General features: G+C 43.2%; 1 protein-coding gene across 1 annotated transcript in view; it reads right to left on the bottom strand.

The window, feature by feature from the left end:
* Positions 1–21897, bottom strand: part of LOC125740241 (cadherin-12-like) — a 36563-nt gene extending 14666 nt beyond the window's left edge. Inside the window, exons 1-4 of the mRNA XM_049011133.1 lie at positions 21757–21897; positions 7072–7432; positions 4390–4684; positions 607–726 (exon numbers count right to left, since the gene is read on the bottom strand). Coding sequence (XP_048867090.1) covers positions 607–726; positions 4390–4684; positions 7072–7359 — 703 coding nt within the window. The 5' untranslated portion in view covers positions 7360–7432; positions 21757–21897. The remainder of the gene's footprint in view (positions 1–606; positions 727–4389; positions 4685–7071; positions 7433–21756) is intronic.
* Between the last annotated feature and the right edge of the window lie 995 nt (positions 21898–22892).

The raw sequence follows: 22892 nt of genomic DNA, 5'->3' as shown, positions 1-22892 counted from the left end.
TATCAATGTATGATACAATGCAGTAAATAACATGCACTATGGTTGATTCCATATACTGCGGTGCGAATCCCATTTGTCGAGACCAGAACATCAGCACAACGCTTTTCAGTCCTCATGGGAGCGGTGTGAGTTAAGTACTGCATGCCACCCCCGAAAAAAGTTTCCCCACTGAAAAAAAAGACATTACTGCCAGTGTGCTGGTAATCGCCCTCGCTGTGCTGCTCTCAGATATAACACTTTTACATTAAAAACGGTCAGTGTTGCCATGGAATCGGGGTAAGGATTTCCCTAAGCTGAACCATTCATCCATTAAGGATGTCATGTGGAAAATGACTCATTTAAATCTGAAAGCAGAAATGTACATCAGCTTTTCCGAGCGTACAGATGCTTCTTGCTTTTCCGTGCTTCCTAACCAAGTTGGTCGGATGGAACTGACACTCTGTAGCTTGCAGACGGAGGATAAACACTTATAGGAAGTAAAGTGTTCCTTCCCCCGAGCTGGGAGCCCCTTTAATGTGCGGTTTAAGCTAGAGGTGGAGCTGCAAGCGGCAGGAAGCTTCCAGAACACCGTTTCTCAGATGTAGTTCATCTCAGCAGGGTACCTACCTGTCTTGGCGTCAACCGAGAAGTAAGGCTGTCCATGCAGGATGCTGTAGACAACCTGAGCGCTGTTACCGTAGGTGGGATCATCGGCATCGGTGGCGGTCACCTGGATCACATAGGTACCTAAACAGCACAAAGCCCATTGTAATCCTAAGCCCAGGGAAGCTATGGCTTAAACAGGGCCAGTGATCCGATTAGGCAGCACAGGGCGGCCGTCCAGGGCGCCATCGTCTCAGGGGCGCTCAATTACTGAGCCAGTTTCACTTTGTTTCAGATGGTGCTCTAAATGCTCTTCACGAAGCTTGCTGGTGAGCTGGAGATGAAGCTCGTCTCGGGGGTGGGGTGGGGGGTGAAGTTTCGTAGGACTTCACATGGGGTTCAGCCAGCACTGCCCTTAATCAGTGCAGTGTGCCTTACAGACACGAGCTGCTGACTGACCCTGCACCCAAATCCCAGGCAGTCGCTGTTTTCATCATATAAGCCTGAACGCGGCCGATAGAAATGGTTTGTGTGTCCCACGCATTATAGGGAAGCAGTGCTGAATACATGGAGTATTCCTGATGATGGTGATGATAACAGAGATGATGGTGATTATGATGACGATGGTGATGATGATGGTGGTGGTGATGATGGTGGCGGTGACGGTGGCGGTGATGATGATGAGGGTGATGAGCTTAGAAATGATGGTGATGATAACAGTGATGATGATGGTGATGATGAGGGTGATGATGACAATGATGACGGCGATGATGACTGAGACGGTGATGATGATGGAGTTGGTGGTGATGATGAGGGTGATGATGACAGAGATGATGGTTATGATGAGGGTGATCATGATGATGATAGTGACAATGATGGAGATGATGATGATGATAGTGACAATGACGGAGATGATGATGATGGTAATAATGCTTGAGGTAAACTAACAATCAAATGATGTGATATTTGTGTGGTGATGTGTCATATGTAGTCAGGACAGTAACAGTGATACAAACCATCCATATACTATTAAAGCACCATAATCAGAGGGTATGAATGAAACCCATTGTACAGAGAAGCTTAAAATAACATACAGTCAGCAGATAGTGGCTTCTGCCAAGGGTCCCAGTGCAGAAAGCAGCCTTAAAATCAAAGTATTTAACATGACTGGGAAGATCTGGGATCAGGGAGGTCAAAGAAACCGCCTCAGCCTGTGGCCATGGTGTTGTCAAGATGTTTGATTGTGTCACATGAAGCTCCTGAAATGGAAAATACAGCCAGAAAACTGTGAAACAGCAGGTCCCAAGGATGCCTTTCTGGGGATAATCGAACTGAAATTGAAAATGAATTGCAGCCTTCCTACCGAATCCCCAATCCACCATTATGGGAAGGGGGTCACGGCCCCCTCGCTTTCCCAGATTAGAATTTTAATAGGGTGAGACCAGCTGACATTCTCAGACTTTTGGGACATGTCCGTCTTTGATGAGCTTAATTAATAAATGCAATGATGGCAATTCAGCCCCGTTAATGGCAACTTTAATACCGTTGAAGTTTACTGCTATGCTAATGTTTCAGTGTTTTATCAATTACAGTAGTGATCCTGGGGGGGGGGGGGGGGGGGGGTAAAATCATCCCAGTCGAGCTTCCAGTCACTTTCATGCCAAAGCACTTCTACTTGGGATGTTTTTACCCTCCCAAATCCTGCCCGTATTTCTGGAATCTTCCAAACCGCTTCACCGTCAGGCTCTGCACTTCACACGCTGTGACATGGAGGCAGGAGTGCTGGATGGGAAAAAAAAAATCCCTCTACTGCATGAAGACAGTGTCAGTAACTTCGAAACAACTGTCAGGCCGGGAGCTGCTGTTATCTCTAGGTGCACGGAAACGCCTGGGCTGTGTCCTCATTACAGTTACGGTTTAAAAGAGCCACCTGAGAGTGGCCCCAAAACACCGCACTCTGATATATTTCTAATGTTTCTATCACGTTTTACCTTGATCTTAAGCGTGTTTGGCTCATCGCTGATGAAAGAATCAGCGTCAAAACTATGCCGACACTAAAGAAAGCAGGCGTGGTGAGGTGGGCTGCTTGAGCACACCTGCCTGCGTGTCACCAATTAAGCGCAGAAGGTGGCGGCACTTTATAAAAGGATGTTGGGGGGCTGCACAGCATAGTTTTTGGGAACATCTGGGGACATCTTTCTTGGCTCGATCGTTACATTTCTCCGCTTTTAGAGGTGAGAGCTGCCGCACTTGTGGAATATCTGATATCGGAAGGTTACAGCTGAGAGGAGAGCAGAGGACAGCCTTAGTCTCCTGTAAGCTTCCGTCGCTGGAGCGATCAGAAATCATTGCTGCTGTTTTTGCCTCTGACGTTCCTGGTGCACACCCACCCCGTGTCTGGGATGCCCCTTCAGTCGGAAAATACACCATCTGCGGTGACGGACTGTTCGTTTTGCAGGATTATCCTACCACCACATAGCTTCTTCGGTACGTTAATTCTCCACTTGTTGTACCCCATTACTGAAGCTTTGGAACTGTAATTTAAGTACAGTAAGTTAGGAGGCGATCAGCATTCTACTTTCGTATTTGCTGTTGCATTTCGATTGTGCATCTAATATAGATTTATTGTATTGACCAGCAGTTTTGTCTTTTGCCAGGTTCTGAGAGACGAACCATTGATAGGCTCTGCAATCCTGGGGGTGGGACCTCGCTCAGTGCCTGGTTGCCTTGGGTTTGCAGTGGTATTGTGTCTGCATGGGGTGTGTGCGTGTGTGTGTCCTGCGCATGGGTGGCGTAGCTTGTTTATTTGATCTATTTTTCCTTGAGGCAAAGTGGTAGGCAGCCGTACCCCTGCCAGAGACTCTCCACTAGTAAGTCCCAGCCCAGGTAATGTGTGTCAGTGCTGCAGTATCTGATGTCTTGTTTTCTAGTAACTGAGATGAGTGTAGCTGTGTGGTTTACCACACTACCATAGTCGTGCTTGTTGTACTGCTTTCAAAATAAATATATATTTTTGTATTTCAACCACGTCTCTTGCTCCCGGTTTGTCAGTGGGTCGAACCTGAGAGATTTAGGCTAGGAGGAGAATCATTTCAGAACATCTCTGGGTGAAAGTTCCGGGGTGCTGTAGACGATTACGTTGGTGATCAGATTCCACTCTCTCACTACAGTTAGCTGCCTGCCGCTTTGCCACACGTGCGAAAATATATAAGAAAGCAAATAAGCATCTTAAGAGTGATGATAAAATATTTGCGGGTACCATGAATATACTGCACAGAAGGAGGAACTCAGATTCCAGACAGAAATATTACTTTTAAGACCAAACTAAAGGAATGGTAGCAGAGGACTCCTTCAGCTGCATGTTAACGAATCAATAGATAAAGCTCTGAAAAGCACATCAATGACAAACACGTCTCCTTCGACTACAAGTCGGTATCGCTTTCTTTTATTCATTTAAATGTCTTTTCGTTCTGACAAATGAAACTTTTTCTCTTTTATAATGACCAGCCATAGTCACATTCCCTCAGAGGAGACAAAGGCAATGTCAAGCGTGAGGTAATTTAGATGATAATTTGCATGCTAGATAGCTGGCTCTGACAATACTGTGAGTACAGGTTTTAAACATGGAACTGGGGAAAATTCCAGATAAAGCAACCCGTACAGGCATGTGTACCCAAAGGATTCTATCTGTCACACCAAAGTGTGAATAAATATGCAAAACATCACTCTATGCTACGTCCCTCTGTACTGTATGTGTGTAAATCCAGTGAAGAGGACCTGCATGCCCGATCCAGGAAGAGATCCTACCTATAGGTGCCATTTCCGGGACTCTGGCGGTGTACGGACCCTCCAGGAATCTGGGCTCGTTGTCGTTGATGTCCTGGACCTTGATGACGAACTCGGACTCCTCCTCCAGGGGCCGGCCCGTCGCCATGTCGATGGCCTGCGCCCGCAGCGTGTAGAAAGGCTTCTCCTCCCGGTCGAGCCTCTGCAAGGCATGGATGTCGCCAGTGGTCTGGTCGATGGTGAAGATGGAGCCGGCCCCCTCCCCGGAGAGGGTGTACTTCACCACGCTGTCCCCTCTGTCCAGGTCGGTGTGGAGCTGCGGCAGGTCCAGTAAATGTCAGCATGAAGAAGAACAGCTGTGTGGTCTGGGAGCTATGGATGGCTGCCCAGATTTATCCATGATTGCCAATTACTAACAGCAGACTAATGCTAATTTAATCTAAATTATCTATCTATCTATCTATCTATCTATCTATCTATCTATCTATCTATCTATCTATCTATCTATCTATCTATCTATCTATCTGTCTATCTGTCTATCTGTCTATCTGTCCATCTATCCATCTGTCTGTATATCTATCTATCTATCTATCTATCTATCTATCTATCTATCTATCTATCTATCTATCTATCTATCTATCTATCTATCTATCTATCTATCTATCTATCCTATTAATATTACAGCTGTAGTGTGTAGAAAGTGTTAAACTTAACACCAGTGACTTCACTCAACTCAATTTGGTTTAAAAAATTACATTGGGGAAAAAAAAAAGAACGTCTGTTCACAGAGAGCAGAGGAATCTACCAGGACGAAATGTTCTCCCACTCCTTAATCATGGGGGAATATTGAGTGATTTTTAATTAAAAATGCTATTAGGTAATCAGTCCTAATCCATTGAATAAAGGGATTCATTACTGGGGCACCATCACAGGGGTAAACTGTCGATACACCTGGCGATTCTCCCTGCGTCTCAAAGCTGCCTTGGGTTTTGGGGGAAAGGTGGGGGGCGAGGGGGGGCATTAGCATTTTAACAGTGTCTCGTTAGCATTGTGTCCGCGCGGTTCGGCGGACTTCACACACATGCTTATTCTCAGCATTTTCAGGGCTAACGTGAGACGCCTCACTGGCTTCCCTCTAAAGTGCAGATTGCTTGCCTTTTTGATGGTAACGCGCTCCACCCTGTATTACAAACCACAAACAGAAACAGAAACCAGAAACAGAAACCAGAAACAGAAACCAGAAACAGAAACCAGAAACAGAAACCAGAAACAGAAACCAGAAACAGAAAAGCCCCACAACCATAATTACTCTGTTTACATGAAAAACATGCGCATTTACATGTTTTATATTCATATGAATATTTTACTTAACAGCCACTCACAATCAGACAGATTTAAGTTCAATAATATGCAGTTAAGTGTAAGATGTGCGGGGAAAACCTCAGACATCTGGATTCCAGGTTTATATGCAAATAACATGCAGTGTGATGCACGGCCCGGGTCTTCAAATGTGTCTTTTTGCGAATAAATGTCAGCTGTTTCAAAAGTTAATTATAATTAATTATGATTTATGAGGATTACGTCCTTATGCTTAAGCAGATTCATCCTGACAAAGTGTGGAATTTCACACCAACGAAGCCCGTTCTCTGTTCCTCATCCTCCGTGTGGCTGAACACGTCACCACAGATTTACAGAACATGGATTTACAGAGTTCACAGAGAATAAATTATGGCAGCTGGATGGAAATCAGTGAATGGATGCAAATTAGTTAATGAATTAATTACAGATTCAATAATTTATCGAGGTGCCGGAGTGCTTCCTTCAGACAGGCAAGCCAGAGTATATAGAGCAGATGAGGGCAGCGGAATCAAACATCATCATCATTTTAATACCTCTTGAAAATTTAATTAACCCTCTAAGTGAGAAGGGAAACGAAAATCAATTCGATTTAAAGAGGCAAAGATGAAATTTGGGGAGATGGAGCCTCTTGTCTCCGAGCCGCACACTGACCGCGTCCACAGCTTGTTCTGCGAGACTAACTGCATGATTAGATGGAGAGCCATTGATTTACACCAACCTTCTGTTTGTGCTTCTTCTGCTGCCCGAATGCTATGGATAAGGATGGTGGGACAGGCAGAAAGTGCCATCCCTTGAGAGAGTCCACTCTCATACTGCGCCATTGTTCTACGAAATCAATTCGGTCTGACACATCAGCCTGAAAAGCGCCCCCGCCTGCTGATAATGATGGCGCAACCCCGATGCATCAGGAGGCGTCAGTCTAAAAGCCTTTGCTCCGGGGGGGTCCGTATGTGTGTGAAAACCGTGATCTGATAGAACATGTCGAGTCGTGATGAAGCCATCAGCATGGAGTGCTCCTCTGCTATAAATGGAAAATAAAGTACCAAGTGGGAATTAGGGGTCAAAAGTAAGAGAGTTGGGGAGATGTTTTGGAGCTCTTTGGGGATCTTTGAAGAATGAAACACTCTCCAAAAATAGTTGGCTTTCCACCCTCTCGGTAAAAATGCACTACATGTAATCTTGTGCTCATCTCTAAACTCTTCACCTTGTCCAAACTATACTCCTGTATTTCCAAAATCCAGCAGTATCTGGGGTTTTTACTGAGACAGTAAGCATTGGGTAGCATTAGACTGTCAGTATAATTCACTTCAAAGCTTCTTATAATAAGTGTAAAGATCTCCTCACCTTGCCAACATACTGAGGATCTGAGCCCATGTACTCCTCAAGCACAAAGAACTGATTCCACACCCAACTCCGCCTGACCCTCTGAGACCCTGGCGCCCAACTCCTCTTCAGTGACACCTTGCTCCTGTGGTGCCGCTTTCCCAGCAGGCCGTGGGGCACCAGGAGGCCTTCATCCAGGAGAAAGCAGAGGAACAGCAGGAAGCAGTTCCTTGCATGCATTGGCGTTCCCGGGAGCGGGCAGACGACTCCGTCAAGCGTCCGCAAGCCGGTGAGATGGAGTTCGCTCATAAACTCCACCCAGCGTGCCGTCGTTTTCTCGCGCCTTGGCAGAAGTTCTCCTCTCAGATCCCTCAGAACTCAGCTGGAAGACAAATGATAGGGACGGATCCAATTGCATTTTTAATGTTACTACCTTGTTTCACCTCGATTTTAAGCGAGTTTGGCTCATCGCCGGTGAATGAAGAGGTAAGTCAAAACTAAAGGGACACCCAAGATCCTTGTACAAATGTATCTTTGCAAGAAATGGATTAAGAATTTTAAAAGTAACAATAAAATATTCCTGGCTACCATAAAGATGCTACGCAGAAGATGGGACACAAATTTCCCACAGAAAAGTTGTCTTTTTACTATTGAATCACTGCTAAAATGAAAGTGTGTTACCCGGAAATTCGAATTAATAATTTCTTGCTTAAAAAGGGCAGCACAGTGAGTAGCAGTGACGCCTGACACCCCCTGGCCATGAATCCTGACTCTTCCCTGCGTACAGCGTTTGCTTGCTCTCGCCATGTTCATTGGGCGTCCGCTGGGTGCTCCGGTTTCCTCCTGCAGTCTAAAGACATGCAGGAAGCCTAATTGGTGTCTCTAAATCGCTTGTAGCATTTGAGCGTGAGCGTGTGCATGTGGCAGACTGGCATCCTGTCCAGGGTACAGGCGCCTCTGCCCAGTGCTGCCTGGGAAACATTCCAGGTTCCTCACGGTCCTGATCAGGATAGGATGGCATGTTCATATGAACTAATCTAGAAGTACATACTTTTATGATTAATATTTATGATGTGCTCAACTAATTTGTAATAGCAACTATCAGATGTGGCAGGGACTTTTAAGCATTTTAAGAGTAGAAAACAAATAAGGAAGCCCGCGGATCGATAAAAAATAAGATATTAATCATACAGTTTTCTGTGATTAATCATGCCTAACATTAAAACGTACAATATATATATATTCACATTGAATCCTTAAATGAATGTAGAATTAAGACAAAGGGGAATATATATGTCTCCCCTCTCTCTCCTCTCACAAACTCATTACCATAACATATCCATTTTCACTTATTTTTAAAATTAAAGACAGACTCAAATTATACAACTTTATTATTGAAACTGTCAATTTTGCCTCTGGAGTAATCGGTTTTGTTATGTTGCCATTTAATTCAGAATTTCACGAAGTCCAGACTTATAGAGATGAAAAACAATGGGAAAACTAACTAAAAATTGAGCAATAATATACATCCAATCATACAAATCGATTGTTTATCGTGAGTTACATGCCATACATTTAAAAGATTTAAAAACATTTTATATAGTTTTCTGTTCTTTGATTTTTGGCTCCCTATTTTGGGAAAGTGGTCAATAAATCATCAGATCAGAGCAACAAATCACATAATTTTAATGTAACTTAAAGGTATTATTTAGTTAATGTCAATTGCTCTACACAAAGAAACAAATACAGTATTTCATTGGAATTGATTTTTTAAACACATTTGTTTAATGGTTTAACTTGTACTTGTGATGTAGAGTTTCCAACAAAAATACCATTTACAAGCAAGTAGAAGATGAATTTCAGTGGTTTCAAAAAGGTTAGGCGCACACGTGGCAATAAGACGAGAAGGTATCGTATTATTAGTATGGCAGCCAAACAAACATTTTTCTAACCGCACACCTGTTTTAATCCTACAGTATGTATGCATCCGTCTGGCAATCTTTAAAAATGAAACGAACCAAGTACCCTCAGCTTTCCCGTGAGACGCTGGCTGAATGTTTTAACTTCTGTCAGCTCATGCTACTCTCCCATTTGGCTATCGAAAAACTGCATATATCAAAATGAATGTGACTCGTTAACACAATTTCCCAGCCCTACAAATAAGGTTGTATGTTAACCTCAAAACCGAAGTAGGTCTTCATCAGGATGTATCTCCGTTGACTGCAAAACCCAAACCTGCAAACTGGCGTCAGATAACACGGAGTGTCTGGCTGACGGTACCCCAGCCAATCTCCTGCGATAATCAGGCCCAGAAGCAGACAGGGATTGGGAACATGCTACCGATCTAGGGCTTTATCATAATCATCACGAAGACTCTATCCCTGTAGAACTAAGCCCGGTCTTTGTGGGTCTGTCTTTCTTCGGTTAGGGCTGTAGAGTCGTCGTTGGGCACCCGGAGGTTGTTGTCATTTTTGGGAAGAGAGGCGGTTTTAATGAGTTTAAGGATTTTTTCATTGGCCTGTGGGATAATACGATTTCAAAGTGATCCAGTTCTGGTTTTGGAGAAATAATGGCCCCTCACCAACAATACAGCACAACTTTTATTTCGCTGTAGAGACAGCGATGTTCATGGGTCAGAAAGCATAAACCACAGCACAGTCGTGTTAATATTGTGTAGCTTCTAAAAATACTAACTATAAATAATGCACAGTTCTGGGAAAGGGATTATTTACAATTATTTCCCCACTATTTCTTTTGACACCCACCAAGCATAATGGCTGTTTACTATGCAAACGGCCCATCTGCTTGTGAAAGCTTACCCACGGCGTTTTTGCCTTAAATGGAAGCCTGGCTCTTTTGGATGCTTCTCTGCGTAAGACCTTCTGCGCGGACAGCAGCCAGCTCTGTGGCGGAAACTCGCGAGACACTTACCAATCCGCCGCTTCCATTATAAACTCAGATAATTGTCTTAGATATATATGCGACCTCCTGCTCGTCTGTTAGATTCAATTTTACAAATGCTTTGAGGTATTAAAGGAATGACTTGCTTACTTAAGGTTATTTAAACTGCGGTTTAATCTCAGCGACCGTTCTTTATGATAATTCATCTTTGACTAACCATGCATGTACGAGGCAAGCGTGGCATACAAATGGACATCAATGCAGCTTAGGCATGATGAGCATATAGATTATTTCGTGGTCACCAACGTGCTTCAAACTAGCGAAATATAACGCGGGTGACCTTGTGAAAGGAGAGCGTCATCGAATATTGTGCGTGGCTCGGCAGGTCAGGATGCCGCGCTTGTGATCGGAAGGTTGCTGGTTCATATCTCAGGGTCGGTATAGCGATTTCAGTGTTGCACCCTTGACCGCAATTGTTTCAGGTCTGAGCCGGATTTCTCTAAAAAATGTATGATACTTTGGCTAAAAATGTCCCCTAAATGAATAAAATGTAAATTTTATTTAGTAATGAGGCTTAATCTAAGGTGTGTGACATGATCTACTGGTCAAGTGTAAAGGTCCAATCCAGCTTGAAGAGATTAAGTATATTTTTAGTGCACCTACATAATTATGAATTATTCTGGTTTGTTGCACATTGTTACTATTAGCTGATTCATACAGTACCTATAGTTCATAGCTAGAGTTTGCCTGACTAAATTAGCTTAATGTATATACTTAACGTTCATTTCTTCATTAAGCCGATATCTGTGCATGTTGCTGTTCTGGTAGGGCTGAAATATCCTGACTTATGGCTAAAACACATGTTCTCTGTGTGCTGCCCCCAGAGCCGTGTCTGAGCCTAGGCCGGGGTCCTGTGCACCGCGTTAAGGTCCGACATTCATCAACACTTGTGAGGTTTGGGGAAGTTAGGGAACATGCATGTAACTGTAAGCACCTGTCACAATTATTCCCGTTGCTCTTCAACACATTATCAGAAGAAAAGAGCCTGATCTGTACTGAATATTATAGTTATTAGGTAAGTGTGTTAAGCACTGCATTTTCTATTGTTACTCATGACCCTGATCCAGATAAGTAAATGGCAGATGGGTGGATAGATTTCATTTTGTTTGCACTGTGCTCTACATTCAAGATTAAACTGAAAGGGAATCCAGATATGGCAATCAGCACGAGCATCATTCGATTTTGATTATTTTACATAATATTTCGACAGAGGAACCCAGCCAAATAGCGAGCTAATGTAAACAGCGGATTACAGATTTGGACATATGTGTACTGTTGGCAGAGGAGCTGGTCAGGGGTGAGTCAGTCTTTTCACCCACAGAATGCGCTTCGTCGCATTTTCTGATTACATTTTCTGATTAAGCTCCAGTGGGACGAGGTCTTTCCAGCTCAAGAAGAGGGTTTGTTTTTGCTCAGAAGTAACAGCGCGTCGGAACATGAGGACACCAGCGAGGAAACACCCGCCCCCCCCCCCCCCACCAAAAAAAATGTCAGCCGGTAAAACACAGACAGGAAGTGGCTAAATAAATGATCAGCCTGTAGCTGGTGAATAATTAATAGGTTAATGAATAATTAACAAAGCCCAAAAACTGAGTCTCCACTTTGGATCGTGGGCTCTCTAATCGACTGGCAATCCTAGCATTCTCTGGGATCCCCTCCCCAGCCTGGACACACTCCCACCCCAAGCTATGGCTTGTGGGGACATCATATATTTGGCCTTTAATTTCACAGTTGCCATTCAAAGATCAGTCACCCAGGCAGAAAATACTGGGGGGGGGAGGTAAAGTGGGACACTGTGTCTGTAATCAGAAGGTCGTTGGTTCAGATCCCAGCCTCTCCATGGGATTTCTGAGCAAGGCCCTTAACCCCAGTTGTGTCGAAGACTGACTGACTGTTTTCGCAGTTGTACAGGTTGTCATCGTACTTCACCAGCAATCTGATTCTTTCCCACGACTCTCTTGTACAAAGGAAAGGAACAGAGTCGCAGTGAATGCTGTTTTTTTTATTGTTGTTCCCAAACTGCACTTCCTGCGCTAAATCCACTCCATTTTACATGGACGGTGAGAACCTGCAAGATTTTGTTGCGTTAAGTCCCTTAAAGGCAGAATGAGCAAGATCTGTGCCAATAAAAAGATTTTTAATATTAAGTGTTTCGTGAATCGCATTCAAGGCAAAGAAACTTTATTTACATAAAGCATTTCAGACAGAGGGAAATTCAAAGTGGTAAATTCACAGGCAAAGCAGAGGCATAAGGCGTCACCTTGTGTAATATTTGCAATGCGGATTAATGACATTAGGTTGAGCAATGCGAGTATTGTAGTACTGATAAACCCAGTCAATGTACGCAAAATATTATAGCAAGTAATTATCTTGGTGGGACGTCTAAGTCTGAATGTGATACAAATCTTACCCCATCATTATGCTAGTGATTATTTCGCAGATAGACCTAGTAACCCCCCCCCCCCATGGAAAAAAGAGTGATGAGCGGCTCTCGGAAAAGGAAGGGAGCCATAAGATCCGTCTCGCTCCAAAGCGCCGTTATTCCCTACACTAATAAACGTGTCTGATAAATAAATAAAAAATGTAAATAAAATATAATATAAGATGCTATTAAAACATCAGTCACCCAGACAGAGAAAACTGAGGACGCTCTACAATAATACAAATGTTTATATAATAGTCACGTTTCAGCGCTCTGCTCAAATCACGAAGACTATTTTTCAGGAGTGAATCTGGGAGCACTGGCTGGCAGAGGAGAGCTGGGTGATCCTGCCCCCGAGAGCATCCCTGGGCCTGTCCAACTCCTCCTTGGACCTGGTCCCATACAGACACTGCGGAGGCCGAACATATGGGAATTCGGCCTCATTATCTGGTGGCTGCTGTCCCGGATTAAAGAGCAGCCGTTCTTGGACATGAAGGCAGGCCTCCACGCTGCCTCCAGGTGGAACGGCTGTCCAGCCAGATGAAGAACAACGCGGCAGATTAGCCACCGATTCACCATCTGCTTCGCCGCCTTTCAGGGTGTTTTCCAGTGACGCTGTTGCTTTCTCCAATGCCCTGCCTGTCCCCATGCGAAGAGGAAATTAAAGTTCATATAAAACCTTAGCTTACCGAGTAAATTGAGTTTTAGCTGCTCATCATAAATTATGACACAAGAAAAAGGAGTATATTTGAAAACTGCGGCACGTGCCGGAATAGTATGACAGGCGTTGCCTAGTTCTGTAAGTATGATTCATAAACTGCAGCTGCATGCAGACAGATGGCAAGCGTTGTACGGTTTTGTCTTGTATCTTGAACGTGTGTTTTTCTAGCCTGTGGTATGTAAACATGTTTCCGTGCTAAAAGGCTAACAGCCTCCAGCCCTCTGACCATTTTATCACTCAGTCCCGTCTTAATGGTATATAAATGACCTTTTACTGCATTAACCTCCCAAGATCCAGTAATTTGTTCTTGTCCTCTGCAGAGGACGTTATGCTCTTACTTATAACGTCCATTAAGTCCTGTTGTTGTTCCTGAGAGATGTGTGGGTGGGTGTGACCTTAACAAAACCAAAAACAGAATCAATATTAAAAAAAAAACAAAAAAGAAAAAACATATTTTATCCTGGATCTCGGGAGGTTAAACTGAGTGTAACACTTGCAAAAGCCCGTGAAACGACAATGAAGTGGGTTTTCAAGCAAAATCGTTAATAAACTGGGTTGTCCCTGTCAGACACCTCTGTGTCTATATCTATGTGTCTGATGCCTCAGTAATGATTCGGGGGTCTTTGAACCAAGACTGTTTTACGGCTAACCCTTACCACAGCATGAAAAAACATTTGTAGAGCTATATACCGTGTTTCAAACAACAAATCTGCTATAACAATTTATGTTCTTCTCATTTAAAACAGGCTGTAAGAGTAGGTGCTACAAGCATTTCTTGTTTGCAGTAGTTCACAGTAATTGTTGTGAATAAGAAGTCTGTTGTGGTTGTTATGGAGAGAAATGCCTTTTAATTAAGGCTACGGTCCTTGTGTGATGTTGTTCGCTATAGGATGTCGGCTTTGGATGTGCATCTAATTAGCTCACCTGGAGGGGCAGCAGGAGGGACCACTGGTCCTCCCAACTAGCCAGTTCTGCACTTATGTCAATGAGGGGGCGCTAGAGTGCAACATGCCTCTTACACACTTCCTTTAAGGGAACAACCAAAACCCAGAGGCTCAAGTTCTGCTGTGTGATTTTACTGTAACTGATTTATTTAAGGGAGAGTTTTAGTATATCTGTTAATGTTATATATAGTCACGGAAAAAAATTAAGAGACCACAGCGCAATTTTTAGCTTTACTCTGTTCCGAATTTATGGGTGTGCATCTGTGAATAATATATATTTTTCTGCAAACTCTAGCCTGGTTCCCTGCTTCTCATTAATAAAGGGCTTCTTCCTTGCTTTATATGAGCCTGAAACGAACTGTCCTAGCAGCGCACTTCACACCTGCGCTTCCCATTCCTTTGGAAGGTCACTTGATGTCATCCCTCGATTCATGAGAAACTGTCAGATAAGTTAACGGTCATCCCTGGCATTAGAGAGTCGTTTCTGCCCTCTGCCTGGCTGGTTTCTGGTCGTCCCCAGTGTCTCCTGCTTCACCTTATTCTTCCGCAATGCAAACTTGAAAATTTTGAACCTGAAAGCATCCTGCTGAACCACAACTAAACCATTATTTAAAAATGCAGATTTGTTTTAAAATATAGAGTGAGAGAGTCTTTTAATTTTTTCCACAGCTGTTTGTTGTTAATATTTTATTAATTGTATATGTATTGGTTTGAAATGTATTTTAACTTTCAGATTTCACATGATTTTACACTGTTAGCTTAAAAGGTAGAATAAAATCACTCTCTATCTGACATGCTGTAATTCTCTAAGATTGTGTCATTTTTGGATCCCTGACCTTGAAACAAGCTCGTTAATGAGCCGGTAGGCGTGTCTTAAGTACAAATGTAAGTGGGACAGTTCATGCAGCATCTGCACATGCGTTTATAAACGTGTTTAACATACTGACCCATAAAAAGTTAATTCCCTGAGCTCGTAAGTAGCTAAGAAAGATTGTTGAACCGTTAAAGCACTTTATCCTTGGCAAAGCCCAGAAGTGCAGAATGAAAAAAAAAAAAACAGCTCTTAGAATTGTCGGCCAGCCCAGGAGTGGATAAATTCAGGGGCTATGAAACATACCGGTATGCCAAAGTAACGCCAACAAAGCAGGCCATGCCGCTTACTGGAGGGATACTGCTAGCTCCCCGCAGAGACAGGATACATGGGGCTTACAGCTCAGACATCTAGAGATCGAAGGGCACAAATCTCTGCTTTTCATTTTATTTTAGCTGAGAACATCAGTCCTGCTGCTCATGGGGGCTGATATGAAAGGAAGGGGAGATTTCTCCCTCTCGACTACTCCCTCACTCTGTAGGGGTAACATGCTCAGCACTGTGCCACCAACATTCCAGAACGTCTCAGTCTGTGGGGTAATGTGCTCACTACCGTGGCACAAACATTCCAGCACGTCTCAGTCTGTGGGGTAACGTGCTCATCACCGCGGCACAAGCATTCCAGCATGTCTCAGTCTGTGGGGTCACATGCTCATCACCATGCAGCAAACATTACAGAACGTCTCAGTCTGTGGGGTAATGCGCTCATTACCGCGGCACAAGCATTCCAGCATGTCTCAGTCTGTGGGGTCACATGCTCATCACCATGCAGCAAACATTCCAGAACGCATCAGTCTGTGGGGTAACACGCTCATCACCGTGCCACGAACGTTCCAGAATATCTCAGTCTGTGGGGTGACGTGTTCATCACCGTGCAGCTACAGAATGTATGAAGAAGGTCATGTTGTGCCTCTGATGATGAGAGACAGCTTTCCAATCATGTTTGGGAGATTGGATGTTAAAATGAAGCCAATTAAATGGTATCCGCCGAATCAATATTTGGCTAATTTGCGCCAATTGGTGTGTGGTGGCATGAGTTTATCTGTGAGGAGCAGACGTTTGATGACCTCCTGCTTCTGGGGACTTGCTTCTCCAGCTTCCTAATTGCTCTTTAATGAAGTGCCACCGCTTCCTTACTGACCCTGACAGGCCGTTTGATGGTAAGGTGGCTCCGATTCAGAGAACTCGTTAGCTTCTGGCACTATCAAGCAGAGGTCTTACATCTAGGCTTAATTGGGGCTTAGGGAGTAAGAGGGGCTTAAAAGTCGTGATTTAGTGAGAGACTAAGAGCAAGAAATAGAAAGTGAAGGTAAACAGCTGGGTAGTTTTAAGATCCATCCATCCATCCTCCACGGTCACATATTCAATACCGGATTGCGAAAGCCCCCCCGAAATATTATTCTTATTTTCCAAGATGTTTTTTTTTCTTTTTTTGGATGTGACAGAACTAAATTTGATTCATTAATTGAATGAACATTGACTGGAAAAACCTCTGTGACTCATCTCTCGGTGCCTTGTAGATACTGACAGCGAAATAAATTGGATTTAGTTGTTTTTTTGTTTTCATTTTAATAACCAATATGTTCCATTTAATGCCGTAAAATGTATTTCTGCCTTTAAAATCGTCTGAGGTGTATCATTCATTTGTATTCCACTGTAATTCTGAATGTCATGGTTTTGTATCATAATCTCAAAATTAAACTTAAAGCCTGATATAAACTACAGCAATCATATTTTAACATTCTTTCACGATCTGTTTTATTATTGATTTTTTTAAATATATTTTATTACTTCTCTACAGTAGGTTACACCTATACCTGTTAATTTCCTGAGGTTTTCTGTTCCCAGACTGATGGTTTGGGTCAACACTGCTCTCAGCTTAAGCAAATGAAATTCCCTTTCAGTCGCTCTCACGTCGCTAATGGCGTTTATAAAATTTGAATGGCTGGAATAACACACATATTTGTGTTGTAAATATAATTTAATTCTGAAATATTCATGCAATCAATATAATACACAGAAAGAAGTTGATGGTTCCAGTGTTTGTTAGATGTAGTTTTAGCAATAGCAGCTTTATGAAGCTTGAATTTTAATTTATTTTATCCTTGCATATGATGCGTTCAGAATATTAAAATTGACTTAATGCTGAAATTTTGCTCATATGTGCTTGTTAAAGCATCACACCACCTGGCCTGTCCTTTCATACCTGTCAGTTAAAAGCAGTATCGGAAATGATGTTATGAAGAATCCCGGTGGATAGACAGCCTTTTCTCCGCTGATATTATTAATGAGCTGGCAATCAATGCTTGTCAGGGCTCCCCTTCCAGGCGAATGGGGGGGGGGGTTGGGCAGGGGGTGAGAGTCCTCAAGTAGCTCCCTCAAAGTCCTGATATGTCAATCCTGTTTACTCTGTGAACAAGCCCCTAAATGTGCGACTCTCAGCAGTTATAAGAAAGAATGGGCTGGAGACCTAAACAACAGCGAGAGACTCTCAAGAGAGAGCGCCGCGTCTCTTATTTTGTGTTGAGGATACAAAACTGTTGAGGTTACATCAACTTTGGTGCCGGGTTACTGGAAAAGGATCTCAGTTGAACTAATTTCTTGAAGCTGTGCCACTTCTATTATCTCTTGTTTTGTTGATTCTTATGGTTGACAGAGTCACGGTGATAGAGTCAGAGTGATAGAGTCAGAGCTCTCTGAGCATGATGAGAGACGCCTTTTCCTTCATGATTCAAGGTGACTCACCTCTACTCTGGATGAAACAAAGGTGTGGTCATCTCAGTCAGAGTGAGTAATACCTTGTAAAGAGACTCACTGAAATGTCGGTAACATATCACATGTGTGGAGGAGGTTCTGACTTCCATCTTCTCACAGACACACAAGAGCACCTCCATCCATCTTCTACCCAGTTCTACTCCTCAGGTTCCTGCCATACATTCCTTCCATATTTCCAGAGTAGTCTCAGGTCAACCAGAATTTCGCAAAAACACTGAGGAAAAACTGAACAACAAAGAAGGAATAATTTAACTGAAAGTAAGTCGCGCTAATGAGTTGGGCTTTTTGGATGCAAGTAATGTTTTAATTATTAGTATTTCACTGGACTTTGTCGTTTAGAATCCACGAGGATTATTGTTAGTACTGAGATGTCATACATGATGGATTTTGAGGCTGTCTTATAGGAGTGTGTGGATGATAGCTCTCCACGACTCTGAAACCCCTACTGGGATTGAACAGTGAGGAGCTCAGTTCCTCACTCATCAGCCACCATTTGGTTCAGACCCTAAATTCATCGAGGCGATACCGCAAAGTTCCTTTTTTTCCGGCGTGGTTCCATCTCACCGACATTTTACTAGTCATGAGCATTGTTGAATAATCCATGACTTTTCCTCCTCTTTCTTTTCCAGAACTGTGCGCCTCTCATATGCTGCAAATTTTGAAAGTTTGGAAATCTGGAAGGTTCCTAGAAGTAAGACCCCGTTTTTAAAGTTTCCCAGCTATTTTACTACATGATTTTATTTTTTTTTTTTAGCATTCTGTCTGGTCTTCTTCACTTCCAGCTTGTTTAAAATTTGTGCATTTGACATGTAAACAAACACCCAGGAACTTTGGCTGGCAAGCTTAAAGACCCAAGTCGATATACTGTAATATACTAAAGTTAGACCACAGTCAGGCTGACAGACATGATGAACGATGAGTCCTGTTGTGGAGTGTGGAGGAAGGTGCCAGAAGTTATACAGTGAATATTGGAAAAGACACATTTCATTCGCAAGTCTGCATGTAATGAATCATGCAGAGGTCCAGTTGTGGAGTGATCTATAGTGATTTATTTCACCAGTAACAAAGACAGAATCCAAACTCGCGATCATTAAACAGGCAAGTCACCAGTAACCAAACCAGAACGGAATTAAAGCAGCACTGGAATGAAAAAAAAAATCTGTACAAAGTTGACAGTGGGTCAGAAAGTGCAGGTAAGACTATCAAAGAGACACACACTAGGAACGCTTAGTATGGAGAACTCACAATATCCAAGGAGGAGCTAGCGAATTTAAAAGGTATTTAAATGGTTACAGGGTAAACGAGGTGTCTTCAAGAACCTGGAGAAGATGATTGGCACGAGGTCAACAGTTGCTTGGAAAATCCAGGCTCTTGGATCCCTGGAACGGACCCCTGATACTGTCCTTCAGAATCCAACATGCTTGTTTGTTTAGAGATTGGTTTTTGTTTCACAGTTTCACGTTTTCACACACCGCTTGAGCTAAATCAAATGAAAATCATTGGGATTGTGCTCCTGCATTTTCATGAGGGGATAGTAAGACAGGTTCTGAGCACGGTGACTCGGCACATGGCAGGATGAATTACTCACGCGCAAGGGGAGATCAGAGGGTCCATGTAATGGAGGGCTCTCAGAACCTCCTCATTAATTAAAATAATCAAGAAAGGCTGGCCTGGAGTTTCTGGCCAGGATGCTTTGATATAAGAAGATTCAAAGGGATGGAGCAAAGAGAACATATGCCAATCTGAAGACCAGCACACTGATCCTTAGTACTCTGGGTTCACTAGAACCATTAATTGAACCTCGCATTTGCATGAGGCCTGTTGGCCACAAACAGTTGCTACACTAAATATTAAACAGGCACATCGCTTATTCAGAAGATGCTGAAGCAGCATGTTCTGCAGAACAGCTAGCTATGATCTTCTGACTGTACTTGCTAGCTTACGTTAATGTTAATCCCGACCATGAAGGGCTCATATCCCGGCAGCACCATGAAGAGGAAGGAAATGATAAATAGGAAGTCGGTAACAGGAAGTTTGCCAACGACGAGCAGTTTTTCGCCCAACAATGAAACGCCTGAGGAGGATGCAGCAAATTTTGCAAACACAGGAGCCCCAAAGAGACTATTTGATTGGGGCCCCTGAAAGGACAACGCCGCCTCTGATTATAACTATAGGACCGTAAGCTTTATAAAAAATGTGACTTGATTTATTTGAACGTGGACCATTCATAAACCACCTCGTTCCACACAAGTTGTTCGTCTATGAATTCATGCGTGAAGTTGGAACGGCTCTGTGAAAGCTGACCTGTGATTCGTTGAGTGTTCACGGGTCAAGTGCAATAGAAACGGGAAAAAATGCATACAGTGAACATGAGGACGTTTATCGATATTAATCGCGGTGGCTTTGTTTTGACAAGGAGCGATGGCGGCGCCGGATTTGGACCGCATCCACATAGATAAGAAACAAAAGACAATGTCCTCAGAAAGCAGAATATATTATGTGGAATAATGTGAACGTCGGTGTTGAGAGTCAGGTATGGCGATGGAATTCTGATGAGGGGGCGCAAAGTCGAATCAAAGGCTTTAGGCTGGAAACTGTATAAAGTCGATATGCTTTGAAGCGATTAGCCTTGGAAGCGGGCGCCAGGCGTTCCACGGCATATAATGATTTTCAGATTCATGTGGTTTATCTGTGGAGGTTCCAAACAAACCCATTTAAATATTTGGCACCTGTGTGCAGCCTTTCCGCCATAGGAGATCATACCATTTCCTGTACAAAGGATACTTGGGAAATTGAGCATAAACCATGGGGATTCACCATTTCTTATCGACATTCTATAGGAAATGGGGCTTAAAGAAACGCAGCTGAATGATCCATAAGAAATCACTGTTCCTTATGAGAACACTGTCAGAAATACTGGCTACAGACCCAGCAAAATTAACAGGACACATCCGGACTCTCTGGGGTGGACATCAAAATCATTAAGAAAAAATTGCCCATTTATAATATTCCCTAACTATAAGCGCCATACCCCAAGACATAAATCAATGCGGCATATAAATGAACAGATGAAGTAGCATTACACCAATAAGGCTATTAATTATGACTAAGTAATAACACGGTAGGTAACTAACGTAATGACTATTGGCCTGTTATTACAGTGTCCTAATAGTGCAAATGGATGGTTTTTAGAAGCAACAGGAGCATCTCAGGACACCAACCCTTATCGATACGGCTAATATAATGACCTGGAGCTTAATGAGGGGGCTTCAAAGCCACAGTCCACTTTAACGCCAAAGCCGAGTTAAACCCGCAGCACAGAATCCGAGGGGCATAATTATCCCAAGGGCTTTTCAAAGCCCGAGTTTAATTTCATTACTGTGCTTAAAGACAGCTTGAAGCCACATTAAATGCTTGCCATTCTTACACTTTGTCACTGGTAGTCCATGAAAGATCAGTACAGAAAAGGTCTGCATGCGTTCAGTACACACTGCACCCATCCCATGGATTACGTTACACACTTAAAGCCTGTTATGGTTTACATTACACACTTAAAGCCTGTTATGGCATTTAAGGAATATTAATTCTCATTTGTTTCAGAAACTTGTTTTTAAGATATTTTATTTTATATAAATACAAGCACTTCGCTAAACACATGTACAGTGTGCTTGATAAATAAAACTAGAAACCCGAATCTGAAACTTGATGTGTAAAACAGAATATTTTTTTGAAGGATGAAGTATTATTATAAGATAAAGAGTTGCTGTAGATTTAAGTCTTAGGTAAAAAAAAAAAAAAAAAAAAACACACAGAGAGAAGTGATCCAAACCTGTCGGCTTTATGTACCTTTGTGACTGATTTCCCAGTGACTTTCCAGTCTGCAGCACAGAGCTCAGCTGGTAACGATGATGTAATGAAGCATGCTCCCACTCTGTCACTAACTCGTTTTACTCTGCTGTCCCAGTAATCCTGCCTGGTTCTGCACGGACGGACCCACACAAAGAGACTCTTACCGTCTTTTGATTCCCTCTGAGGAATCGCTCCCAGTTTAATCCAGACCGTCAAGGTTGGAGGCAGCGAAAGTATCCCAGGACTGAACCTCAGACTTGGTAACGCAGACTATCATGCCTGCTTGTTTCTCGCTCTCTCTTCTCCGTCTCTCTCTCTCACTCCCTCTCTATCGCTTCTGTTTTACCTCCCTGTCTCCTCTGTCTACCCCTCCCTTCCAGAAAAAGTGTGTGCTCCAGCATGGAGACATTAAAGGAGGCGAGGAGAAGCCACAATGCGATCTAAAGTCTCCCCGAAGCTCAGGACCAGCCAGGAGCCGGCGTTGTCTGGCTAGCTGGTCAGCTGCCCAGATCGATTACACACCCCTAGGCACATTTCGGGCCAAACGGCCAGTGGATGGCGTCCAAAACAGCCACATGCCCCCCCGCACGGTTTTGTGGGATGTCTCTGGGAGTCTTTAATCAGAGAGACAGGGCCACTTGGGAATCTGGTGCTTTCTAGGACAACTTCTCCAGAGATGCTGAGGTGGATACAGCCTGAAAGCATGTGTCTGTGTAGCAGGGTATGTTTATCACATTGCGGGCACCAAATATGCCCACAATGTGGTAAAACCAATTACATCCAAGTAACATCCCCATAAGAAATATTGCAAATGAATTAAATGCATTCCAGACCCCCCCAACTGATTGCTTATTTAAACTTATCTACCTACTAACCTATGATAAAAAGCATTAGTAATCAATATGAAACTAATGCAAACATACAGAAGCAATAAACATGCAATAAATGACAATCCCACACTCCGAAGCGAGATCAGACACATGTGCACTACCTTCAAGTCTCGCTATAATTTCCTTTTTAAGTTCTACAGTTACTCTCACTGCCTTCCTCTTTGGTTTGCTGCTGTCTCTGCTCACTTTCTTAGGGGGCATAATTACTGCATCACTAAATGTGCTGTAGACACTGTAAAGCGCAAAAAAAATCACACGGAAAGCAGGCACTCGTCTCAACTTTTCACACGCGATTCTTAGGCATAAGCAGTGCAGTAGGTCTGTTTGCCTTCGTCTCAGAAATACATCTTGATCCATGCAAGTTTCAGCAGGTCTGTTTTATTTCGTTGTGTTCTGAGTTTTCGGTCAAG

The sequence above is a fragment of the Brienomyrus brachyistius genome, chromosome 4, assembly GCF_023856365.1.
Source record: "Brienomyrus brachyistius isolate T26 chromosome 4, BBRACH_0.4, whole genome shotgun sequence".
Taxonomy (NCBI): Eukaryota; Metazoa; Chordata; class Actinopteri; order Osteoglossiformes; family Mormyridae; genus Brienomyrus; species Brienomyrus brachyistius.
This window is presented reverse-complemented; position numbering and strand designations above follow the sequence as displayed.